The sequence below is a fragment of the Protopterus annectens genome, chromosome 5.part1, assembly GCF_019279795.1.
Source record: "Protopterus annectens isolate FY-2018-M chromosome 5.part1, PAN1.0, whole genome shotgun sequence".
Lineage (NCBI taxonomy): Eukaryota > Metazoa > Chordata > Ceratodontiformes > Protopteridae > Protopterus > Protopterus annectens.
Window position 1 is genome coordinate 534,078,186 of NC_056736.1, and position 23,073 is coordinate 534,101,258.

The 23,073-nt window shown below is 41.4% G+C and overlaps 1 protein-coding gene across 1 annotated transcript in view; it reads left to right on the forward strand.

Annotated features, from left to right (window-relative positions):
- The window catches only part of QTRT2 (queuine tRNA-ribosyltransferase accessory subunit 2), an 837,401-nt gene that overhangs the window by 346,699 nt on the left and 467,629 nt on the right, over positions 1 to 23,073 (forward strand). The window contains exon 5 of the mRNA XM_044073156.1: positions 9,060 to 9,269. Within this exon, the coding sequence (XP_043929091.1) occupies positions 9,060 to 9,269 (210 nt within the window). The remainder of the gene's footprint in view (positions 1 to 9,059; positions 9,270 to 23,073) is intronic.

Here is a 23,073-nt window from a genome sequence, read left to right on the forward strand (position 1 = left end):
GAGACTCCAAAGCAGGCTTCAGGAAATGTGCAGTGTGTGGCCATAAACTACCTCCTTTGGGTGGCCACACTGTGCATGGTATGCTTGGGTGTGCCCCACCTAGATACCTCCTGTTCGATCTGCGCAGGCTTCAACCCCATCGCATTGATTGCAGGAAGAATATGCTAATTCTGAAAGGCCTCTATCCCCCTCTGTCTTTGGTGGCCTCCACTTCATCTTCCTCCGCCCCAGCCTTTGGGACTCAACCTCCCACCAAGAAATCTGGGGACGGGGAGAAGCACCACCATAGGGAGCGGGACCGGCCTAGAAAGCGGTCCCTGACTGCTCTTCCTTGGCCAAACTCCCAACCAAGTCCCACTCAGATCTGAGCCCGGGCTCCCCTTGGCTCCGGTCACCTCACTTCTCACCAGAGGTCACTTGGGCTTGATCTCCCTTTTTGGCCTCTGCCCGGTACAACTCCAGGCCCGGGTTGGTGGCATCTTCCATCAGGTCCTCTCAGAGTCTGTCTGAAGCCAAGGTGGGCAAGATGATGTGGAAATTCATTCTGACCAATATTCAGTTGGGAGTCCTGCTTGCTCCATCCCCCTCTGGGGCCGGGGGTATAGACTCTTCCTTCTTACTGATTACTCTTCTGATTTGACCCCGGGTTTTGGAGGGTTTTGGAGTCATTGGGTTTGAGCTTCCCTGGTGTCAAGGGGTCGGAGCCATGTTGCCTGAGTAGTTTGGCCCCGATGTTTTCAGAGCCAGCCGACTCTCAGAGCTGTAGCCTCTGCATCGGAACCGAGAGGATAGCGTCGACTTCAAGGCCTTTGGAGTCATCTCTTCCTCTTGGAGTTTTGGCATCAGGAGGCTCAGCTCTGCCTCCTCGCTTGGCACAAGGAATGGCAGATCAGGCCTTGGCCATCCCAACTTCGGGGATCTATTCACCTTCTGCCTTCAACTTGGTGGATAGGGTCCTCTCAGCCCCTTTGAGACCTCTGACACTTTCATCGTTGGAGTCTGTTCTGGCTCCCTCTCTTTCTGGTACAAAAAGTAAACGAACTAATGAAAAAGTTTAAAGTGGCAAAAACGAGCAAACTGGAACTGGAATCCTGGAACACAATTTCTGCAACACCAGTAAAGTACCACGATAATGTTTATTAAGGATAAGCGCTTTCGGTAGAGAGAATCTCCCCCTCTCTTTCTGGGCTAGAGTCTGCTTCCTGTCCCCTTGGGGACTGCCTGTTGCCACTTTGCCCCAGGAGGGTCCACCCCCCCGGGAACTTCACAAGGCTACTGAGTCCTCCCCAGAATTTCCTGCTGAGGAGTCCCTTAGGAAGCACACATGCAAGAGGAGGCACTTGGACTCCCTGCAGGAGTCCCTCACGGAAGATACCAATTTGGAGGAAGGGAGGGTTCCCCTTGATCACCCCCAGAAAATGTCTTCTTTAGAGACATTATTAAGATCCTGCATCAGTGTGGTGATTGATCTACCCAAAAGCCCAACCTGGATGAGTCGGTTTTCCTGAAGGCATTTGACACAGGACTGTCTACCTCCTGGGTGTCCCTTCCCGCAGATCCCCTTGTGGATCTGATATCATCTAGGCATGGAAGGACCCAGATACAGTTGAGCCTATCCCCAAGCACCCAGACTAAGTATTTAGTGCTTCCTCAGATAGGCAGCATTGGTCAATAGGATCCCCGGTCAATGCCATGGTGGTTGCGATGGCCACCAAGAAAGAGCTCTCTGTTCCATCCTCTGGACAGGGAGTCTTGAGCCATGGACCATTTCAGAAAGTGGACTTATGGTTCAGCCACGTTTGCCTTACGTGCACTTAACTACTTGACACATCCGACTGCAGAGTGACCTGGTCAAAGAGGTCAATGAGTCTGCCCCAGGGTCCATGTTGGCAGAGGAGGAAAAAGGTGTTTTCCACCCATATGGCCACCCTTATATCTATCTCGAATACTTCCATGAGGCTCCTATCACACACTACAGAAGGTGCCTCTAGGGCTGCCAGGACAGGCATAGCCATCAGGCGCCACACCTGGCTCTGGCTTTGTGCTTTCTCGGAGCCGTTCAAAGGGTCATTCGTGAACACACCCCATATGATGGTTCCACCCTGTCTGGCAAAGCGGTTCGGGATAATTCAGTCCAGAATGAGAAGGATCCACTTCTCCACCCCGCAGCAATCCTTCTCTAGGATTCAGCATGGGGTGAAGAGGTGGTTTCGGAAATCTCAAGGCTCTTCCCAGGATGCTCAGGATTCACCTTCCCCCAGAGGCAGAGGAGGGTATGACATATGCTGCCCTCGTGGCAGAGGAGGCCCAAAGAACCAAGGGTCTCGAGATGCCTTCCTGGACAAACCCCTGCAGCAGCCCTGAAAGGTTTCCCGATTGCTCATCTCTGCAGGCAGTTGGGGGATGCCTATCTCTGCACCCAATAGCCTTGGGAGTTCATCACCGACTATTGTTGGGTTTTGCAGGTAATATTCAGAGGATACTCGATCCCCATTCTTCATACCGCAGTGCCTCCCAAACACCTCCCAGACATTCCACCTGTGCAAATGAAGCAGGCAGCATTAGAAATTCCCAGGCTGCTCAAAAAATGGGTCATCTAGCTCGTCCCCCCAGACCAATCAGGATCAGGCATTTATTCCAGGTTCTTTTTAGTGCCAAAGAAAACAGGGGATTTAAAACCCATTCTGAATCTTTCAGCCCTGAACCTGTTGGTTGCATTTTTCAAGCTAAACTCCCCCCAACGGGATCAGTTCTTCAGGCATTGGGGTCCATGGCAACCACGATCATTCTCATTCCAACTGCACATCGTAATATGAGAGTTCTTCAGTGGATCTTAGCAGTTCAGTGGTCCTGGCTAGAACTTCCCTTGTCGCATCCTGTTCGACTGTTGCGTGTTTGCATTGACTCCCTTCTTTGGTGGCTTAAATCCCAGGTCCTCCTTCAGGGTTGTCTGTTTGTTCTTCACTCCCCATGATCACGGTGACCACGGACGCCTCCCTGCTCGGGTGGGGGGGGGCATTGCATGGGAAGGACGGTCCAAGGGATGTGGTCCTCTCTGGAGACCAATGTGCATATCAGTATTCAGGAGATGAGGGTGGTGCTTCTATTGTTGCCAGCTCTACATGCCTTTCTTCCTCCAGGGACTGTTGCCATACAGATGGACAATATGTCAGTAGTCTGGTACATCAACAAACAGGGGGGACCAGATCTTATCCCCTTTGTCACAATGCCATGAGATTGTGCAGTCTCCACCAGCAGTTTTCTGGGGCAACACACATTCTGGGGAGGTCCAGCATACTAGCGGACATGCTCAGCAGGTCCATTCCTGATGCCTTACATTTGGTCTCCGAATCCTTCAGTATCGGAACAGATCTTTCTAAAGTGGGGTCAGTCTTGCTGCGATCTCTTATCCTCTCCTTCCAACACAAAGTGCAGCAAGTGTTTCGCTCTGAATCCTCCTCTGGGGCAGGCCCCCAGAGACACTCTAGTTCATGCATGGCCCTCAGGTCTATTGTATACTTACCCTCTGCTTCCTCTAATATCCAAGTTCATTCAGAAGACTTGATGGCTCGGGAGCTCAGCGATCCTCATTGCCCCTTTCTGACCTTGCCAAGTTTGGGTCCCCTCTCTGTGGTCTCATGCACTGAGTCCACCTTGGACACTAGATTCTGTTCCGGATCTGATCACACATCCCTCCAGGATTCCTTACCCAGACTTAGTCAGCCTGAAGCTCACCACTTGGCTGCTCCAATTCCCATGATAGCGAGGACTCCTGTCAAGAAAATCTTGGTAGTGGCTCACAAATCTCCTACAAGGAAGAATTATTCAAGTAAATGACAGTGTTTTTCGATCTGGGCTTTTCACTATGACCTGGATCCTTTCACTGCGCCAATTCCAGCCATTTTGGAATTTTTGGCAGATATTTTTAATCATGGTGCTAGCTTCTCTACAGTTAAGGTACAACTAGCAGCAGTTTCTAACTTTCATGTAGGCAAGAATTTGGCTTCTTTGGCTTCTTCCAAACTTTGTAAGGCCCTTTTGAAAGGTACCTTCCTCCTCAGGCCTCTGGTTAAGAACCCAATGCCCCCTTGGGATCTCACCTTGGTGTTGCAAGCCCTGGTTCCCCTCCTTTTGAACCAGTGGCTGCATTTTCTGTCATAGAAGACTGCCTTTTTGGTTGCAATTACCTCAGCCAAGGGGGTTTCTGAGATCAAAGCCTTATCTATCAAGCTCCCTTATATGGTATTCCACAAAGATAAGGTGTCACTGCAGACTAATCCATTTTACTGAAGGTGACATCAGAGTCTAATATTAACCAGGTAATCAATTTTCCAATTTTCTTTCCAAATCTTCAGAATAAGGGAAGAGTACAAGTTGCACTAGCTTGATGTTCACAGGCAACTGCGCTTCTATTTGCATAGAACAAAATCTTTTCATAAGTCTGATCAACTTTTTGTTTCTTGTTCTAAATCTTCCCTTGGTACACCAGTTTCTAAAGTTAGTATTGCTCGATTGATTGCTGAATGCTTATCGTTGGCCTATCAAGCCAAAGGGTTATCTCCTCCAGGGCATGTCTGGGCAAATTCCATCAGGTCTGTTGCTACTGCTGCCTCTTTTTGGTCCAGGATCTTTCTAGATGATATCTGCTCTGGGCGTCTCCACACACATTTATCTCGCATTATAAATTGGATCTTCTTTCCAGGGGCTGGTCATCCTTTGGTTCAGCTGTGCTCTGGCACATCCTTCCATGAGGACCTCCCAGGGTTTATTGGTAGCTGGAGACTCTGTCCCTCAGGTTGAAGATCAAAGGAAAACAACAACTTCAGATAAAGAAGTTGTGTACTTAGCATAATGTTTATTCTGAGTTGTTCATTTTCATTTGTCTTCAACCATCCTCCCTCCTTCCCCCTGCCTTGTGTGGACTGTGTAGTGGTCCGGATGGAAAAGTCTTAGCTCCTCTATTTTGGCTTGTTTTTTTCCTCCTCTTGCTAGGCTGTTTGTGGGTCATGCCAGTTTTATGGGCGTATTGTTTTAGATTGGGGGTACTGCTATTCTAGAACAAACTCAATCTGAGAGGACGAGGGAGACAACGGTAGGGTAGGGGAGGAGCTTGGAGCTTGGATCTAATGCTAAAGTATCCATCCTTGCCGGATCTGGGACCCCCAGGTTGAAGACAAGTAAAAATCAACAACTCAGATGGACCGTTATGGTAAGTACATAATTTCATTTTACTTTGCAAACAGTGAAAATCGCAAAAAAAAAAAAAAGCTTTGCAAAAGTGAAAACAGCAGCACAATATGATTTAACAGGCACAATAAGGCAGACAAATGCAGTGCAAACAGTGCAGTTTAGTTTACATATTAAAATTAAATATTAAATAAGCTAAACACAATGAAAAGTGCAGTAAATAGTATAATCAAGCAAAAAAAAAAGGGGGGGGGCAACTTATTGTTTTTGGGAAGCTCAGAAGCCTGTAGTCATTTGGTATCTCAGTGCAGAGTTGTGGCTGATAGCCCACCTGAGTTCAGCTTGGCTCAAACATGATCATAGCTGCCCCATCTGACCATTTGTAGTTCTGCTGGGACAGTCGTACATGGCAGAAGATCAAAGTAAGCTTAACATTTCTGTTTATTGACTGTGGTGACCTTTTAATGCTTTATGAAGTCCAAACAGACTTTATTTATAGTTCTTTTCAGATCTACGCTCCAGTTTAAGTTGTTAGAGTACTCTTCTGGTTGTCTTTTTTATTGCATATTTTTGTTTCCTAATGTCCTCACCCCACTAGGGTTACCACCTATCCATTTTTCCAGACTTTAAGGAGAATTAAACCCTGCTCAGTAATTGTAATGATTTACCACCTCTGTTCACTTGTTTGCTGTAGCAAAAAAAAAATGCTGCAATTTGTAAAGTTACTGCATCTAGACAGCACATTTTGTGCAAGCTTTGTTTGGTGCGGTGTGATCACATACTTGGATAGTCAAAACAAATTAAAACAAAGAGTTAGAAGGTCACACTGAAAAACCAATCAGAAAAAACTAAATGAAAACTCCAGCCAAGCTAGAACTTCCATTGAGTGACCTCCCAAACCTCCTGTAACACATGGGATATATGCAAATGACCCTTATGAACATCAGGTGTTTCATCTATGTAGCGATTCTGATTGCCCATGACTTTTACATTTTGAAGTCGTTTTAATGGACAATTTCAGGCCAATAAAGCCAAACCCCACTAGCTATGGATATGCAGACAAAAAAGGTCTTTCATGTCCCCCTGATACAAGTGAGTAGACACACCCATTTTCATCACAAAATGGGAGTGATTATGTATGAAGTTAGCATAGGAGAGTCAAGAGATGAAGCAATGGGCGTGGCTTTTACCGTTTATTTTCCTATTCCAAGTTTGGCAACCCTGTGCCTAAATGACTTCCAGATATAGTCAAATTTGTATTATATCTGCCTTTATTTTGCTATTAACTGGCATGTGAATTGTCGGACATTGTTCATTTTGTTTTGCACTTTATTTGCAGTGGCTGTGTTGAGCGTGGATAAATGCTCATAAACATTAGACACACTATATGCAGCTGATGCTCCAAGAAAAAAAGTCCCATCAGAGCCCTGTGAAATTCATTAATCAGTACTAAATGTGGATTTTGCCCAGGAGTGAATAAATATACCAAAATGCTCCATGTTACTGAGCAAATATGCAAATGACTGTAGCCAGCAGAGTAATCTGTTGTATGCGATTCACAAAACCACATCCATCATACTAAGGTAAAAACCCTGACCTGCATTATAATATTGTGATGGTACACATCAACACAGAAAAAGGACAAAGCTAAAACATCAGAATATCTGTGTATATCCTTGATGAAATTTATAATCTGGTATAGTGTGCAAACAATAACTCTGCACTGTTTTAACCCTTCCACTGTACTTAAGACAAAAAAGGCATCCAACTCTGAACAGCCAACCTCTAATCTGTGAGGACACACACACACACACACACACACACACACACACACACACACACACACACACACACACACACACACACACACACACATACATATACACATTAACCCATTACTTGTGGAGGGTGGGGGCAAAAGTAGAAACATTCAACCATAAACAAGTTTTGACCCTCATCAGTATGCACATCATGATGTCTTCCCCTACAGACATCCCCTGAGATAACAGATATAATTTGCTGCGCATGCATGCCAATTAAGCCAGAATATTTTTAGTAGTGGCAGAATTGCATGTGTATCAATACACCTGTGTTTGCAGTGGAACTGCCTTTCAGTTGTTCATCTTCCTGCAGTAAAGACCCGTGAAGCTGAACAGTAGCACAGTGCAGTGTTACTCCATGAAACAGAAGCATGTAGCCACATGGAAAGGAAGGTAATGGCAATGAACTAACATATTACATGTATCTTTAGCGGTATCTTGCAAAATATTATAAACATCCCTCAAGGACCGAAGAAGCCTTCAGGAGTGCCCTGCTTGTTCCTGACTTGTATGTCTTTTTGTGTGGAGTGGTATGTTATTGTACCTGAGTGTTCTCCCCACATCTTGTTATTCTGCAGGATATTCAGGTGGCTTCATATTGACTTACTGAAGGAAATTAAATCAAGTGAAATTACCATGAAATTAAAGCACTGAAAGCCACTTTCATTAAACCTTAAACCATGTTTTCTTTTGGGGGGAGTGTGGTGCCCCACCACATATTGGGGCATCCTCCCTCCCCAAACTTGTCTATACCAATTCCATGGCCACATAACAGTGGTAAAAGTGCAGACCCCATTAGCACTGAAAGTGGCTTTCAGTGAAATTGCTTCCCAATGATTGCAGGAGTAACCTTCATACATTGTTCAGATGTCCTTCAGTACAGCAGATTATCAGTGATCCGATGATTGTTGTATCTACAGGTAAACAGGCATTCATTCTTTTAGTGATTGTATACTTACTTGCTACAGTAGGCAGCTTCCCAGTTCTGGACTGCTTATTAGCTTTGCAGGCATTGCTCTTTGTGATAGACTGGAGCTTTCCTGTGACCATGCATGTGATGAAGTGGTTGTCTGAGTATGAATAATGTCCTCTAGCTCATAATCACTGGATATGGCCCTTCTTGTCCATTGTGAATTAGGTGTTCTTCTAATATGGGGTAGGGGGTGTAGACAGACTTCCACCTGTGGATAATTCTTGGGGCAGTACTGTATGCTACAACAATGTGGTATTACATTTGATGAAGCAACCCAGAAGATGTATGTCAGCTAAGAATACTGAAGTTCCATTGATTAATTGATCACATAGTTTGGTGCTTTGCATCCCAGATTACATCTGCAGTGGGTCTTTTGTGCACAGTGGATCATGATGATGAATCCTTGTTGTTGCTGATAATAAGTTGGTAGACAGCGGGGAGTTACAGCAGCAAATATTTTAGCATCATTTCCAACTCTCAAGTGAAGATTATGCCACATTTATTTCAGTAAAAAATATTATTTTGCTCTTCCCACAGATTGTGTGCGGGAGGTTGATCCCAGTCATGCTTTCTGTCAAGACCCTGGAAGTGAATACAAGGGAGGGACAAAACAGTTTTTGAAGGTAGTAGTTCGTAGGAACAAATGGTTGATGCAAAGCAACAGACAGGCTTTACAGGAACATTGATTTTATTTCTTTTAAAATATTATATAAAATATTCCAAACTACACCTGAGTATGGTAATACAGTAGGGAGCTATACAGGACCCTGATGCTTCAATGACTATGTTTTTAAGCTTTTGGTTTTTATTGTATCTGTAAAAGAGCAAGTCTAGGTGGAAGCTGCCCACCAAGTTGAGCCTTTTGTTTTGCCAAAAAAGGGCAACTAACCTAGAGAAACACTGGTGTAATAATGTGCTTAGGCTTTGTCGAGTTATCACTTCCTGGTTTTTCTCTCTCCTGTTTCAGTAATTCATCACACTAGTCACCCATTTTGTTAAAATACAAATTTGAGTGTACAGAATGCTGTGATTATTTCTGTCATGGATATGTGATCATACATAATTGATTTCTTTTACAGACTGTATCTGTGTGGGGTACTGGAGGACGTATTGAACTGACCACTTCCAAGTTCATGGCCATGCAACAGGCTTTTCGCCCTGACTGGTATCAGTGTATGGCTGATGGAGATTCCATCTCAGAAGGTGCTTCTAAAAAGAGAGTAAAGAAATCTGTTGATCGCAGTCTGACTTTCCTGGATGAGTGTTTACGGATTCAGCAAGTATCTCCGGTAGGCTCTCTGCAGTAGTTGTAGACCTCATATTATATTCCTTCTCCACTTATATAGTTTAGATTTCAGCAGAAAAAGTATCATGCTGCTAAAAACTGAACAGTATTGTAAAGCATTATGTAAGTGACTTCGGTCATTCATTAGAGATACTTGCATAATGTTGTTGCCAAGTTACGTGTTATGTTTTTACTGTATCTTCCCCAAGTTTTTCATATTAACCTTCTGTGTTCTAATCAACATTTTTTTGGATTCATGATTATTCGCCAAAGGATTATTCTTTGGACAGGTCAACAAAAAGAAATCACTGAAAGCCACTTTCATTGAATATGTTTGTGAGGGGGGGTTTGTTGAGCGAGATCCCCCTACACACACACACACACACACACACGCACGCACACGCACGCACGCACACACACACACACACACACACACACACACACACACACACACACACACACACACACACCCCAACTTGTATAGACCAACTTCACAGTCTCACGACAGTGAAGAAAATGCAACGCTGCCTGTTTGCTGAAAGCCACAATGCTGATGTCAGTCGATTAATCAGCGCTCGACAAATATATACTTCCCATTTTTCCACAGTCCTTTTGAGACTTTGTTTATATGCTGAGTCCCAGAGATTTAAAAAGTGGAAAAGTTTCATACCCATCGCATGAACATGGGATGTATTGTGGATGAAAGGAAATATGTAATCAGATCTCTGGGATCTGCACTGTGCAGAGAGGAAATGTGTTGTGACAGTAGTGAACTTGGGGGACTGTATTACTAGAAATAAATTAAGGAAGGTAAACATTAATTTCCTAAAGAGGTGGAAAGAGTAGTATTGAAAAAAAAATAATTTGGTGTATTATTGTATAGACCCAGGAAAATAAAGAAATACAAGTCAGAGAAAAAGATCTGAAATAATATGGGCGAATGCTTACTTTTTGTGGAGACTGATGTTAAATTAACTACCTGTAAAAAAAAGGTAAAATTAAATACAAAAGACAGGAAGAGAGAATATGCATTGTGTAAAGTTGGAGGAAACCCATGAATGTGTATTATTGAAGCATAAAAAAATCTGTGTTTTGAGAATGTTACAGTGAACATAATCAATCCATTCACAACCCCTTTTCCCATTTTTGCACATGGGGTTGGGGTGTCACTTCAGTGACTGTCATCTAGAGCCAAGGTTCACACTGCTGGGTGGTTATAGAAAATAAGGTAATGTATTGTTTATAAGTGTAGGTTGGAAGAGTAAATGTATACAGTTATTGTATAATGAAATATGGGATAGTAAAACCATTTCAAAGAGAGTAACAATGTGGTTGTTGCAAACAAGATTGGGGAGATAATGGAATTATAGTTTAAAGTATATAATGAATTGTGTATCATTATTTAGTGAGTCATGAATACATGTAAAATATGAAGTGTAAAATATAGTTGTAAATAAAGTACCCCCACTCTTTCTTTAATTGGTGCTGTGGGATCTTTTATGACAACCTGATCTGCCACCAGTTCAGGCATATGAGGTGAACTCCTTTCTTCAGTCATGCCCGACTACTAATACCCACGCTGGATAGGTCACACAGGAGATTATAGTCAATGATGTTTGCCTTGTAGCCATTAATGTGGATATTGTACATCTCCACTGGTGTAATCAAGAGATGTTTTTTCATGGAAAAAACAACAGAAGAGCAATGGACCCATTTTGATTCCTAAATATTTAATCTTTCGCCGTATCTGTTACCAAAGTCTGACCTGGGAATCTGATGTGTTTCCAGTAGCTTCTCTTGCATATATTTCTCTAACTTCCTAATCTGTGACACACTCAGGTATGCTAGTTATTCTGACATTACCTATTTTATCAGGAACACCATGCCCCTCACGTAGAGCTTGCATGGCCAACCAAACTTGTAAAAACACAAACGGCCAGCAAGATGGTTCCAACGCTTTATTAGTAAGTCAAGGAATGGACATAAAAATGTCCAAATCAACAGTAAATTCAAACCGGTTTCGGCACGAAGCCTTCCTCAGTGAGACAAGTATATAAATGACTGTGCCAACCTTGCACGAAAGACTTTTTTATATGATGGTACATAACAGATCCACCAATCATGTCAGTTACTACAGTTCTCATTAACATAAACATTTCTTCTTAAATCTCCACTTTATACATACATCAAAATATATGTTAATAAAACAACTAATGAAATGTAGAAAATAAAGTGTAAAAAATAATAACAATAATGTAATATAATATACACAATCTGTAATTACACCAAGAACATGGGGCAAAAATGATAAAAAAGAATGTATCTAAGTCTATGACCATGTTGACATCAACATTATATCAAAGATAACTAATCTACTAGATACGATCAGAAAAGAGTGATATTAAATTCAACAATACTACACAATAATAATAAGGAATATATATAGTATACACATACTCCATCCACTAGCAAAAGTAATATATAAAATATCCTTGCAATTAACAACAACATATAGTAATATTTCATATAGTATATTTGGATGATGATATACATCTGTGAGCCATGTGTGTTGTGTTCCAATAGGACAACAACACAGAGAAGAGCTATACTTCATAAATGGTCATTAAGACCTGGAGAAAACAAGGCTCCAAGATGAATTATCCAATATTTTTCTTTAAAAGTAAGTGTATTCTCCCAACCTTGTTGATGGCTGCTGTTCCCCACTATTCGGTCGATGACAGTAAACATAAAACTGGCTGTAGGATGTTTGAGTGTGTGTTGATACAATGCATTTGTGTTTTTTTTATTCCTTATATTGCTTCTGTGTTCACCGATCCTAATCCTAAGTGAGCGTGATGTTTTCCCCACATAAAAGGCTGAACACTGACATGTAGCAAGATATATAACCCAGCTGCTAGAGCAATTCCCAAAAATTTTTAAGTCATACACTTTACTGGTGTTAGCACTGCTAAACTGTTTTGTTTTATTAACCTGATTACAGGACATACAGTGCCCACATGGAGAGGTGCCCACAAGTTCATTTCCACTCATGGTTAATTGTTTATATTTGGCTCCACCACTATCATGATGTTTATAGTGAGAAAAAATTGAGCCCAGTGTTTTACCCCTTCTATATGAAAATTGGCAATGGTGACCCAGTTGTTCCCTTAAGTAATCATCAGCTAGTAGAATATTCCAATTATTGTCCATAATATTCCTAATGACCTGATGATTTCTCCCGTAGGTGGTTACAAATCTCAAAGTGCAGTCCCCTTTCCTGGCTTTATTAGTCTTATACTCCAGCAACTGTGTTCTAGATTGTCTGTCCGAGCATGTTTTGGCTGATATTATGTCAAATGGAGGAGAAAACATACTAGATCTCATTATCACGAACATGGGGTCACAATGTTCAACACCAGAAGTATACCCATCATTGGTGAGATCAGATCATAAACTAATCTCACTGGAAGTCCACATCCCGCCCCCACCCCAGATAAAAAAGACCACAGTGAAGAACTTCTCAAAAGCCGGCTTCACACTTCTAAAGACTGGTATGGTCTCTTTCAAGGCCCCCGAGCCAGCGGAAACCATTACTCAAACCGCTGAATCACTTACAAATGCCTTCTACCAGCACCTCCAGGACTGCATGGATCAGGCAATCCCAAACAAAACAAAGACTCTTTGTACCAAAGGCAAGCATCCAGTCTGGTGGACCCCAGCCATAAACAAGCTCTACAACAAAAGGAGGAAGCTACTACAAGATAGAGCAAAATCCGTAAAAGGGAAGACACCCTTGATCATCATAAGTAAAAAACTGAGATCTCTCAAAATCATCCAAGGCAAATTTTGAGAGAAAAATCGCTAAGGACTCAAAAGACAATCATAAGGCCTTTTTTAGCTATGTTAGAAACCTGGGAGGAAACTCCCTGATATGCTCAGAATTAGTTCAAAATGATGTAAAAATCACTGAACCTACAGACATTGCCAACATACTGGCTGACAGGTTCAGTGCAAATTTCTCCCCCCCCCCAAAAGGAGAGATATCTATACCAGAGGATTGTAGCCCCCCAAACATCTCAAATGCTCAGGTGAGAACTGCTCTCTCCAAGGCGAAAAACACAGCATCCATGGGACCAGATGGTGTCCCCGGTTGTGTGCTCCACAAACTCAATGAGGAATTAAACCCGCAGTTAGGGCAGCTGTTTAATCTTAGCCTCACCTCAGGATACGTACCCAAGGAGTGGCGTACGGCAACGGTGGTCCCACTTCACAAAGGAGGTGCCTCCACCGACCCCGGAAACTACCGTCCCATCAGCTTGACAAGCCTGGTCTGCAAAGCTATGGAGAGGATCATAATGGAACTCATAAATAAAGACATAGGGGACTTGCAGACTTTGGGTCCAACCCAGTTTGGCTTTGTCAAGGGCAGATCATGCCTTTTAAACTTGGTTGACTTTTTCGAAACAGTCACCAAGGCCATTGACGAGGGCAAGGCAGTCCACACAGCCTACCTTGACCTGGCAAACGCTTTTGACACAATACCCCACTCGGGTGTCATTGAAAAACTCACCAGCTTAAATGTAAACCCATACGTCACAAGATGGGTTGCAAACTGGCTAAGCGACAGAACCCACAGTGTCAGAGTTGCTGGCTCCATGTCAGACTCCAAGCCTGTCACAAGTGGTGTCCCACAGGGCTCAGTCCTGGGCCCACTTTTGTTCGGCATCTACTTTTCAGAACTACAAGCAAACACAGGAGGATTATGGCTGACAAAGTTTGCAGATGACTGCAAACTGGGCACCATAGTTGAAAACCCATCTGACACAGACATCCTTCAGAAGGGTCTTATAGAAACGGATAACTGGTGCCAGAGCCATGGCCTAAAGTTAAACGCCAAAAAATGCATAGTCATACCCTTCGGGAAAAACAAGGTTACCCCTAGTTACCATATAGGTGGCAATCCACTAAGCACAGAAGAGGTTATCAGGGATCTGGGGACCCAGGTTGACAGTAACCTTCGTTTGACACTCACGTTGCCAAAGTAGTTAGGAAGACCTTCTACATTGCCCACCTGATCATGAAGGGATTCACATCTAGATCAAGGGAGGTCATCGTTCCCCTGTACTCATCACTCATCAGACCAATGATTGAGTACAATGCCCCATTCGGAATGTATCTGACCCGACACCTGCAGCAATTGGAAAGGCCCCAAAAGTTCCTCACCAAAAGGATAAAGGGTCTCAAAAATATGTCTTATGCTGCCCGACTGAAGGAACTCCAGCTCTATTCAGTCGCTTACCGTCTGCTCAGAGGTGACCTGTGCCTGACATACAAGGCCATGTCCAACCCGGAATTGATGAACATACTTCACCTCAAAAGATCTAAATCTATCAGAACTACAAGGGCAAGAGACTTAAACCTCAACACGGCTATTAATAGGACATGCTGGAGGGACAGATTCATCACCCAGAGACTCCCTATGCTGTGGAACAAAATCCCGGTACATGTGAGGCAGAGCACCTCGCTGGCTTTGTTCAAGAGAAATCTTGACCAATGGATGGGAGATCGCAGGTATACCCCAGGGATAACCTCAGTGTCACTGCTTGACAGAGGCACAGCAAAATAATGGGCATAGTATCCTTCAAACTAAAGGGGTGGCGAAAGCCACAAAACTCTGGGCTAGGCTTATAAATGCCCTAGGGGAGATAGCCTAGTATGAACCTATGAATCTATGAAAATCAGACACTAGTTCCTTGGAAGGAAAGCTTTGGCAAATTTGGATTAGAGTTTTAAAGAGGAAAAACATGTCATTGTCATTAAGTGTCTGTGTAGTCAAAGCTATGGTTTTCCAAGTAGTATGGCTGTGACAGTTGGACTGTAAGTACATCTGTGCACTAGAAAAATTGGTTTCTTTGAACTGTGTTGAAGAAAACATTTGACAATGTTATGGGCTACAAAGCAGTCAAATCAGATAACATTTAAAGAAATAACTACAAACTGTTCACTGGACAGTCTGACAGTAAAATTAATATTCAGATCCTTTGGTCACATTATGGAAAGAGGGTTCTCTAAGAAAAAAACCCAGTCCCAAAGTAAAAAAAGGAAGGGCCAGCAGATACTAAAATGGATAGAGAGTATTCCGGATTTAGTGAATATAAATTTTTAATAAGTTGAAGAAGCTGTTATTGACATGCAGGTCTGGTGTGCTAAAGTCCTTGAGATCACAAAGAGCCAGACTTGGCTAAACTATAACAAGAACAGACAATATGATAAAGTGAAAACTGACTTTTTGTTAACGAGTCTAGAGATTCTAGGTTGGTTACTTGAGCATAATTTATATATCTGTAACTATCAGTTACAATTACATAATTTAATTCTACTTGTTTGACAAATATAAGCTACAGTTTTTCTAAAACAGTGGTCATGGTAAACTTTTGATCATACTTTCCACCATTGATCTCTTCTGGTGTCTGTCTTACACCACTTTCAGTCAGTGTGCTGTCAGTTCTAACATCTGCATCACCACTTTCAGTCCATATGCTGTCAGTTCCAACATCTGCATCCCCACTTTCACTCAGTGTGCTGTCAGTTCTAACATCTGCATCACTACTTTCATTCCGTATGCTGACAGTCCTAACATCTGCATCCCCACCTTCACTCAGTATGCTGTCAGTTCTAACATCTGCATCACCACTTTCACTCAGTATGCTGTCAGTTCTAACATCTGCATCACCACTTTCACTCAGTGTGCTGTCAGTTCTAACATCTGCATCACTACTTTCATTCCGTATGCTGACAGTCCTAACATCTGCATCCCCACCTTCACTCAGTATGCTGTCAGTTCCAACATCTGCATCCCCATTTTCACTCAGTATGCTGTCAGTTCTAACATCTGCATCACCACTTTCACTCAGTATGCTGTCAGTTCTAACATCTGCATCACCACTTTCACTCAGTATGCTGTTACCACTTTCTTTCAGTGTGCTGTCAGTTCTAACATCTGCATCCCCACTTTCACTCAGTAATGCTGTCAGTTCTAACATCTGCATCCCCACATTCACTCAGTATGCTGTCAGTTCTAGCATCTGCATCACCACTTTCACTCAGTATGCTGTCAGTTCTAACATCTGCATCACCACTTTCAGTCCGTATGCTGTCAGTCCTAACATCTGCATCCCCACTTTCATTCAGTATGCTGTCAGTTCTAACATCTGTATCTTTTCTATGAACCCTTAATGTTGAATTTATTGTTTTTTGGCCACATGCAAGCCAATCCACTTGAGCTTAGCCATCAGAGTATTTAATTTTTACTAGTGCTTGTGTAGTATCATTTTATGTTCTACGTTAAATAACTGTTGCAGTAGCCATTACATATGAAACATCCTGACCAGCATACTGTACATCTGGCCAGTTACAACATTTTAGGCATCTTCCTCATACACTGTACATCTGCCTTTAATGTAAGCAAATGTGCTAATATAAGAAGAATTTGTGGATGTGCCAAAACTCAGATCATTGACAAGACAGTGCTATGGAGTAGAGGGATAAAGCCCTAAGTACAATCTAGATGACCTGAGTTTGATTAGCAGTTCAGGCATCTGAGACACTGGCAGGGGAGGAATGGGCAGTTGCAAGGATATTTCCCTCGTACAATCCCTGATAGTAGCTGGGGACATAGAAGGAGGTGTGTTATGTGGAGAGTTTGGGGTGAGTACTGGCTGATCTGTATAGCCAGAATGTCCCCATTGCATGGCCATCCCCTAAGACAAGCCTGTGTACACAGGAAAGGGTGAAATGAGAGTAGACCATAATAGGAAAAAAAAAACTTCCATGGCAGGAAATATTGTAGTGCACTAGGATGTCTTAAACTGTCCATCTTGCTCCACCTCTGATGAATTGAGTTGTTGGAGTTAAGGAGTAGTATGAAGGAGAGGAGCACTAGGATGAGCTGATGGTTGGCTGTGTGTAACTTCTGTTATTCTTGTATGGTCAGCTTCATTTTAAGGTCTTCAAGAAGATAAGTATCCTGTTGGGACCCTTCCTTTTTACTCGTCATTTTTTTTTGTCAGAAATCTTTTGTATGTCAGAAAGGAAGTGTGTCTGTTTGTGTGTTTGTCTGTGTGTGTATGTGTTGGTTATAGTACAAGACTCCCACTGTCGCTGTTTATTCTGTTTAGGGGCTGGACATATTATTCAATTATGTTCACTCTGTCAGTTTTTCACCCTCAAGACCATGAGGAATAGGTTAAACTCCGTATGTATTTATTAGAAAATAATCATTTACATATTTAGCATGAGAGTACAAGGCATTGCCTCACCCACTTCATACCGTCACCCTGAGACTAAAAAGAAAAGAAATGTGTCAGGAAAGGTGATGAACAAAAAACACACATCCTCCACTCTCCTGTGGTCCAGAACTGACTTCTCTGTTGAGGTGTATTTGCAGCTCCCAGGCTTTCCATCTCCTTCTTCTAGGTCCTCTGGTGCGATTCCTTAGGATATCGCTGTGGCCCAGGATGTCCAATCAGACTGTACATTCATGAGATAGCTAGTAAAAAAAACAAAGATTATTTTGTCTGAGTATGAGAGAGAGAGATTCTTCAGGTTCTTGTTTGTAAGTATGTTGAAGGGTTGCTCATGGAGGTTAGACCTTTGACTTCAACCCTGTAGACTATACTTCTGGATACCCTAAATGCACACAGAAAACCAAATGCATGTCACCTCCTTGTTAGAAAGAGAACAAAGAAGATGGTTTAATTTTTGCTAAAGAGCTGTTTAAAGCTGTTCAGTCATTTCAATTCCTGCCCCTTTCTCTTCCTGTTCTACTGCTGTTACGAAGAAGAGAGTTCCTTCCTCTTCTGAAGAGTTCTCTGATTCTGCTAATGAGATTGATTATGAGTCCAGAAAGCCATCCTCCCACTAGATATGAATCTGAGGCAAAGGACTCATTGTCTTTTGACTCCCATAATGTGTAAATTTCCTTTGTTCACACAGTAGCTAAAATGAAAGATGTTTTTTTTTCTAAATAGGAGAGTAGAGAAGTATCTGGCTCACTGAACAGGTATTGTGAATTGCTGTATATGGACACCCCTAAGACTATTGCTAACCCTTTAGTTCCAGGGTCTCAAAGATGCCTTTTCTGGTGTTTCTGTATCCAGGAATCTCAGCCTACAACCTCTGAAATGCCTGATGGGTTTTACAGGGTTCCTTATTCACGCAAGTACCTTTATAAAATTATTTCTGATAACTCTGTTGTCATATCTTTGAATGCTGACAAAAGTGCTAAAACCGTTCCCTCTTCTTACCATATATGTAATGATAAAGAGTGAGAGAGAGAGAGTAGCATTTGATAGGTATTGTAAAAAGGTGTACACTATTATCACTTGAGCCACAGACTGTTAAATCCATACTTTTAAGTTCCTTTTTATTTATCTTGAGCAGCATGGGACAGTCCTTAACCAATCTTACTAATTCTGATTTGAAATCTAATGTTTTGGACTTGTTTAGCTCTGTCTTTCAGGTGGCTGAACACCCAATTGCATGTGGCTATGATGCGGTGGATGCCGTCTCCAGGCTGCTAACTGGTATAATTATGAAAAGGCATGTGTGGTTAAGGCTTCATTCTTTCCCTGAAGATGTGAATGCATAATTGCTAAATGACCCTCTAGAGAAGAACTTCCCTTTTGATAATCTTGTGTAGAAATTTTCAAAAATTTAGAAGAGAGGTGTTAACTAACATAGAGAGTTAAACAGCTATTTTTATAATCAGTTCCTAAATTTTAGCTGAATTAGCCTTTATGTTCAGGCCCGTTTTTCATAAACTCTTCTAATCTGGCCAGTAAAAATGTGGAAAAAACGGTTCAAAAAGGAATGGCAAGGTGAACCTTAAAAACAAGTGTGATCTGTCCCAAAGATCAAACTCCATATTCCAAAGGGGAAACTTGTGACTATGCCTTCATCATGGCAGAGTTGGATGCTCTTCAGTGTAGACTTTTCTTGTCCACACAGAAGGCCCAGGAAGGCATGAGCATGGTGACCTGTCTGGGGGATGCAGAATTGAACTCTCCAGCACCTTCTACACTTGATGGCTGCAATAGACCAGGTCACCAACTTTAATAACAGAATATTCACTCTAGCGCCTCTGTTTAAAGAAGCCTTCTAGGAGTAAAATCATAACAAAAGCATCCTTCTAATATATAACAGATCCCTCCCTAATTATACAATTAAACAATTAAGACCATTAACTAATCAAAGAACTTCCAGTTGCACTCTACATTAAGCCCACCGGGGGTCAGTGTTGTGCATTTTAAAATGAACAAGGCTTCTTTATACAACAGTTTCTTTTTTTATATTAAAATTTCCTTGTTCAGCATTTATTTTTTCTACAATTATCCCCTTCAGGCTATCAGGACCACATTCATGATAATATTTAAAATGTTTTGCTAAGGGGCTTTCAATTCTACCTTTCCCAATATCTTTTACAGGTTCATAGGTGTGTACTAGGCTAATGGCCCTGGAGCCTTTACAAGCCTAGCCCATAGAAGTGCATCGTACCACCTGATGTTAGTTCCCAGTCCCTCTATCAAGTAAAGCCACTGGAGTGATCCCCAGGGTGAACTTTCTATTTCTCATCCACTCATGAAGATTTCTCTTGAAGAGGGCCAGTGAGGCGCCCTGCTTGACATGTATGGGGAGTCTGTTCCAGAGCATAGGCAGTCTCTGGGTTATAAACCTGTCTCTCCAGCATGTTCTGTTGATTATGATAATGAAGTTGACGTCTCTGGAGCATGTGGTGTGGAGGGATTGGGATTTCTTTAGCTGTAGCATTTCTAACAGAGCTGGGTCAGACATGGCTTTGTAAGTCAAACAGAGATCATCACTTAGTAGATGATATGAGACAAAGTATAGCTGGAGTTTTTTGAGTCTGTCCATGTAGGACATGTGTTTCAGGCCTAGGATCCTCTTCATGAGGTACTTTTGTGGCCTATCCACCTGTTGCATGTGTCTAGTGAGGTACTTGCCAAATAGGGCATTATACTTGATTATTGGCCTAATGAGGGAAGAGTAGAGAGACATGATGACATCTTTTTTCCTGGATGCAAAACCGTTGGTAATGAGATGTGCCACATAGAAGGACTTTCTGACTACTGTGGCAATGTGGTGTTCGAAGGAAAGGTTGCTGTCAACCTGCGTCTCCAGATCTCTTATAATGCCTTCAATGTTCAGTGGGCTCCCATCGATGTGGTAATTAGTGGGAACAGAGTTTTTCCCGAAGGGGATGATGATGCATTTTTTGACATTAAGCTTAAGGCCATGGTTTCAACACCAGTCATTGGTCTCAATGAGGGGTTTACCTTCATGTGTGCATTTTGCACATGGGCGAACAGCAGATGTTTGAAAGGACGTTTGCAAAGTTTACAAACATCGAACGCAAAAAGGTTAGAATGTGCAATGAGCCAATGCACAGTGCCATTCGCTCATTGCAGGTTCGGCATTTTGGTGCGAATTGCAGTATAGTGGGGATCGAAAAATGATTCCTTTTCCCACTGTAGTGCGATCTTGAAGTTAGTATATTAAAGTAGGGGGGTGTGGGGTGCAGGGGGGGCTTGCCCCCCCTGCATTACACTTCATTACATTTCTTATTCGACATTTATGTTCGAAAATCAGAGAATCTGCGTTTCAATTTGCTGATTTTCGAACAGAAACTGTCACGGTTTTGTTTTTCGTGGTTATGATTTGCTCATATGAGCAATCGCACGAGTGTGCTTTGCCTATGTGAAGGTAAACCCAGTGAGGCCTTTCTGTAGGATGTCTACATCACTTGGGGAATTAATAATGGGTCCCAGCTTGCAGTCATCTGCAAATCTGGTCAGTCAGAAGACTTCTGTGTTGGCCTGGACTTCTGAGAAGTAGATGCCAAACAGGAGAGGACCCAAGACCGATCCCTGTGGGACTCCACTCATGACTGGACGGCAGTCTGACTTGGAGTCTGCTGCTTTCACACTGTGGGCTCTGTCTGTGAGTCAGTTTGCAACTCACCTAATGATATAGGGGTTGATGGCTAGTTTGGCGAGTTTATCAATAATCAGTTATGAATTCTTGAAATTGATACTCGAAAGCCCTCTTAGTCTCACCAATACAAAATAACCCACAACCATATTTCAATGCATAAACTATGCCTTCCATCTGACAACAGTATCTATCAACAGATTAAAATGGAAAACCCGTTTTATCAAATATGAGCACTGTATATTTACAACTTACACATTTATTGCAGGAAAAGTACCCATATTCACAGATTGGTTTACCAATTTATTCATAGGCTGCTGAATTCTACTATAGATTACAATATCATTTATATTGCATCCTCTCTTATAAGAGAACATTTGGACCTTCTCTATTACTTTTTGTAAATCATTATATTTTAATAAGAAGTCCCAATAATATTGTATTACATGTTTTTACCTGTTCACTCAAAATGTTATAAGTTGTAACCACAAAAATTTTATTCTTACTTTTACAATTGTTATAATCATTGCCGCCCACAAAATTAGCTACATCCACTCTTTTATTTATTTTATTTTGAATATGCCTTGGAGTTTCTTCTATTAAACCTCTGTCATAGCCCCTCTTAAAAAACATAGCAGTTTTAGCTAATTCTTCTCTCAAAACATCTGAATCATTACATAAACAGGAAGTGAGTATACATTTTTATTTATTTTATTTAATAATAATTTATTTTATGTAATAATAAATAAAATAATTATAAATAAATAGTTCAAAAACAATACACACAAGGATCCAAGCAGCAGCAATAGAACTTGACTCGATGACCAACAGCTATAAAAACAGATTTTATTACTATACTTGTAAGCGCTTTCGAAGGGGTCTCTGCCCCAACTTCTTCAGACAAGTAATCATTGAAAAACCACACCTTTTTTATACAAAGTCAACTAATAAAAATTCAGTTATCCTAATTAGGTTCCTTAAAGGCATATAGCTATATAAATGCAAGCTAAAACATTTTTTTGGAATACATAATGTATGTACTACCATTGCATCAATTACTATGTGCATTGAACCATTTAAACATATTAAAACCATATTAAATTCACAGATAATCACATCATAACAATCCTAAAACATATGCTTCCATATTACTAACCATATAACAATTAAATTAATTTTCATAAATAATTTTAAAACATTTCAAATGTTTAAAATATTTTAAAGTATTTTAAGATACTTTAAAATAACTTACACCCTTTGTGAACTTTTATATATATATATATATATATATATATATATATATATATAGAGGTCTTTAATTTCGTAAGCTAGCCAGAATTGTGAAATTGTCCATAATAGCAATACTAAACACCTTGCCCACTACTAAGATTCACAAATTATAAATTCATTATATCATTTACTTAAAGCTTTAAAATAGTTTTAATTGATCAATATTCATTCAGGCCTGTGCTGCAGTTCTAATCTGCCACATCAGCTCATACTCCTCTAATTTCAACTGCCATGGCCCCCCTCTTGAATCAATTCTGATTTGTTGTAATACAGTATATGAAAAACTATGATCAGCTTTTTTGTTGACATGTTTTGCTAAAGCATTTAAATTATCACCTCTATTGATGCAATATTGGTGCTCGTAAATTCTTTGCCTGAATTTTCTTTCTGTTTTCCCAATGTAATATGCTGTACACAACTGGCAAATTGTGAGGTATAACAGCCCCTTGGAGTCACAATTATATGTTCCATTAATAGTATATGACTTGCCTTTAATTATCATTTGTTTA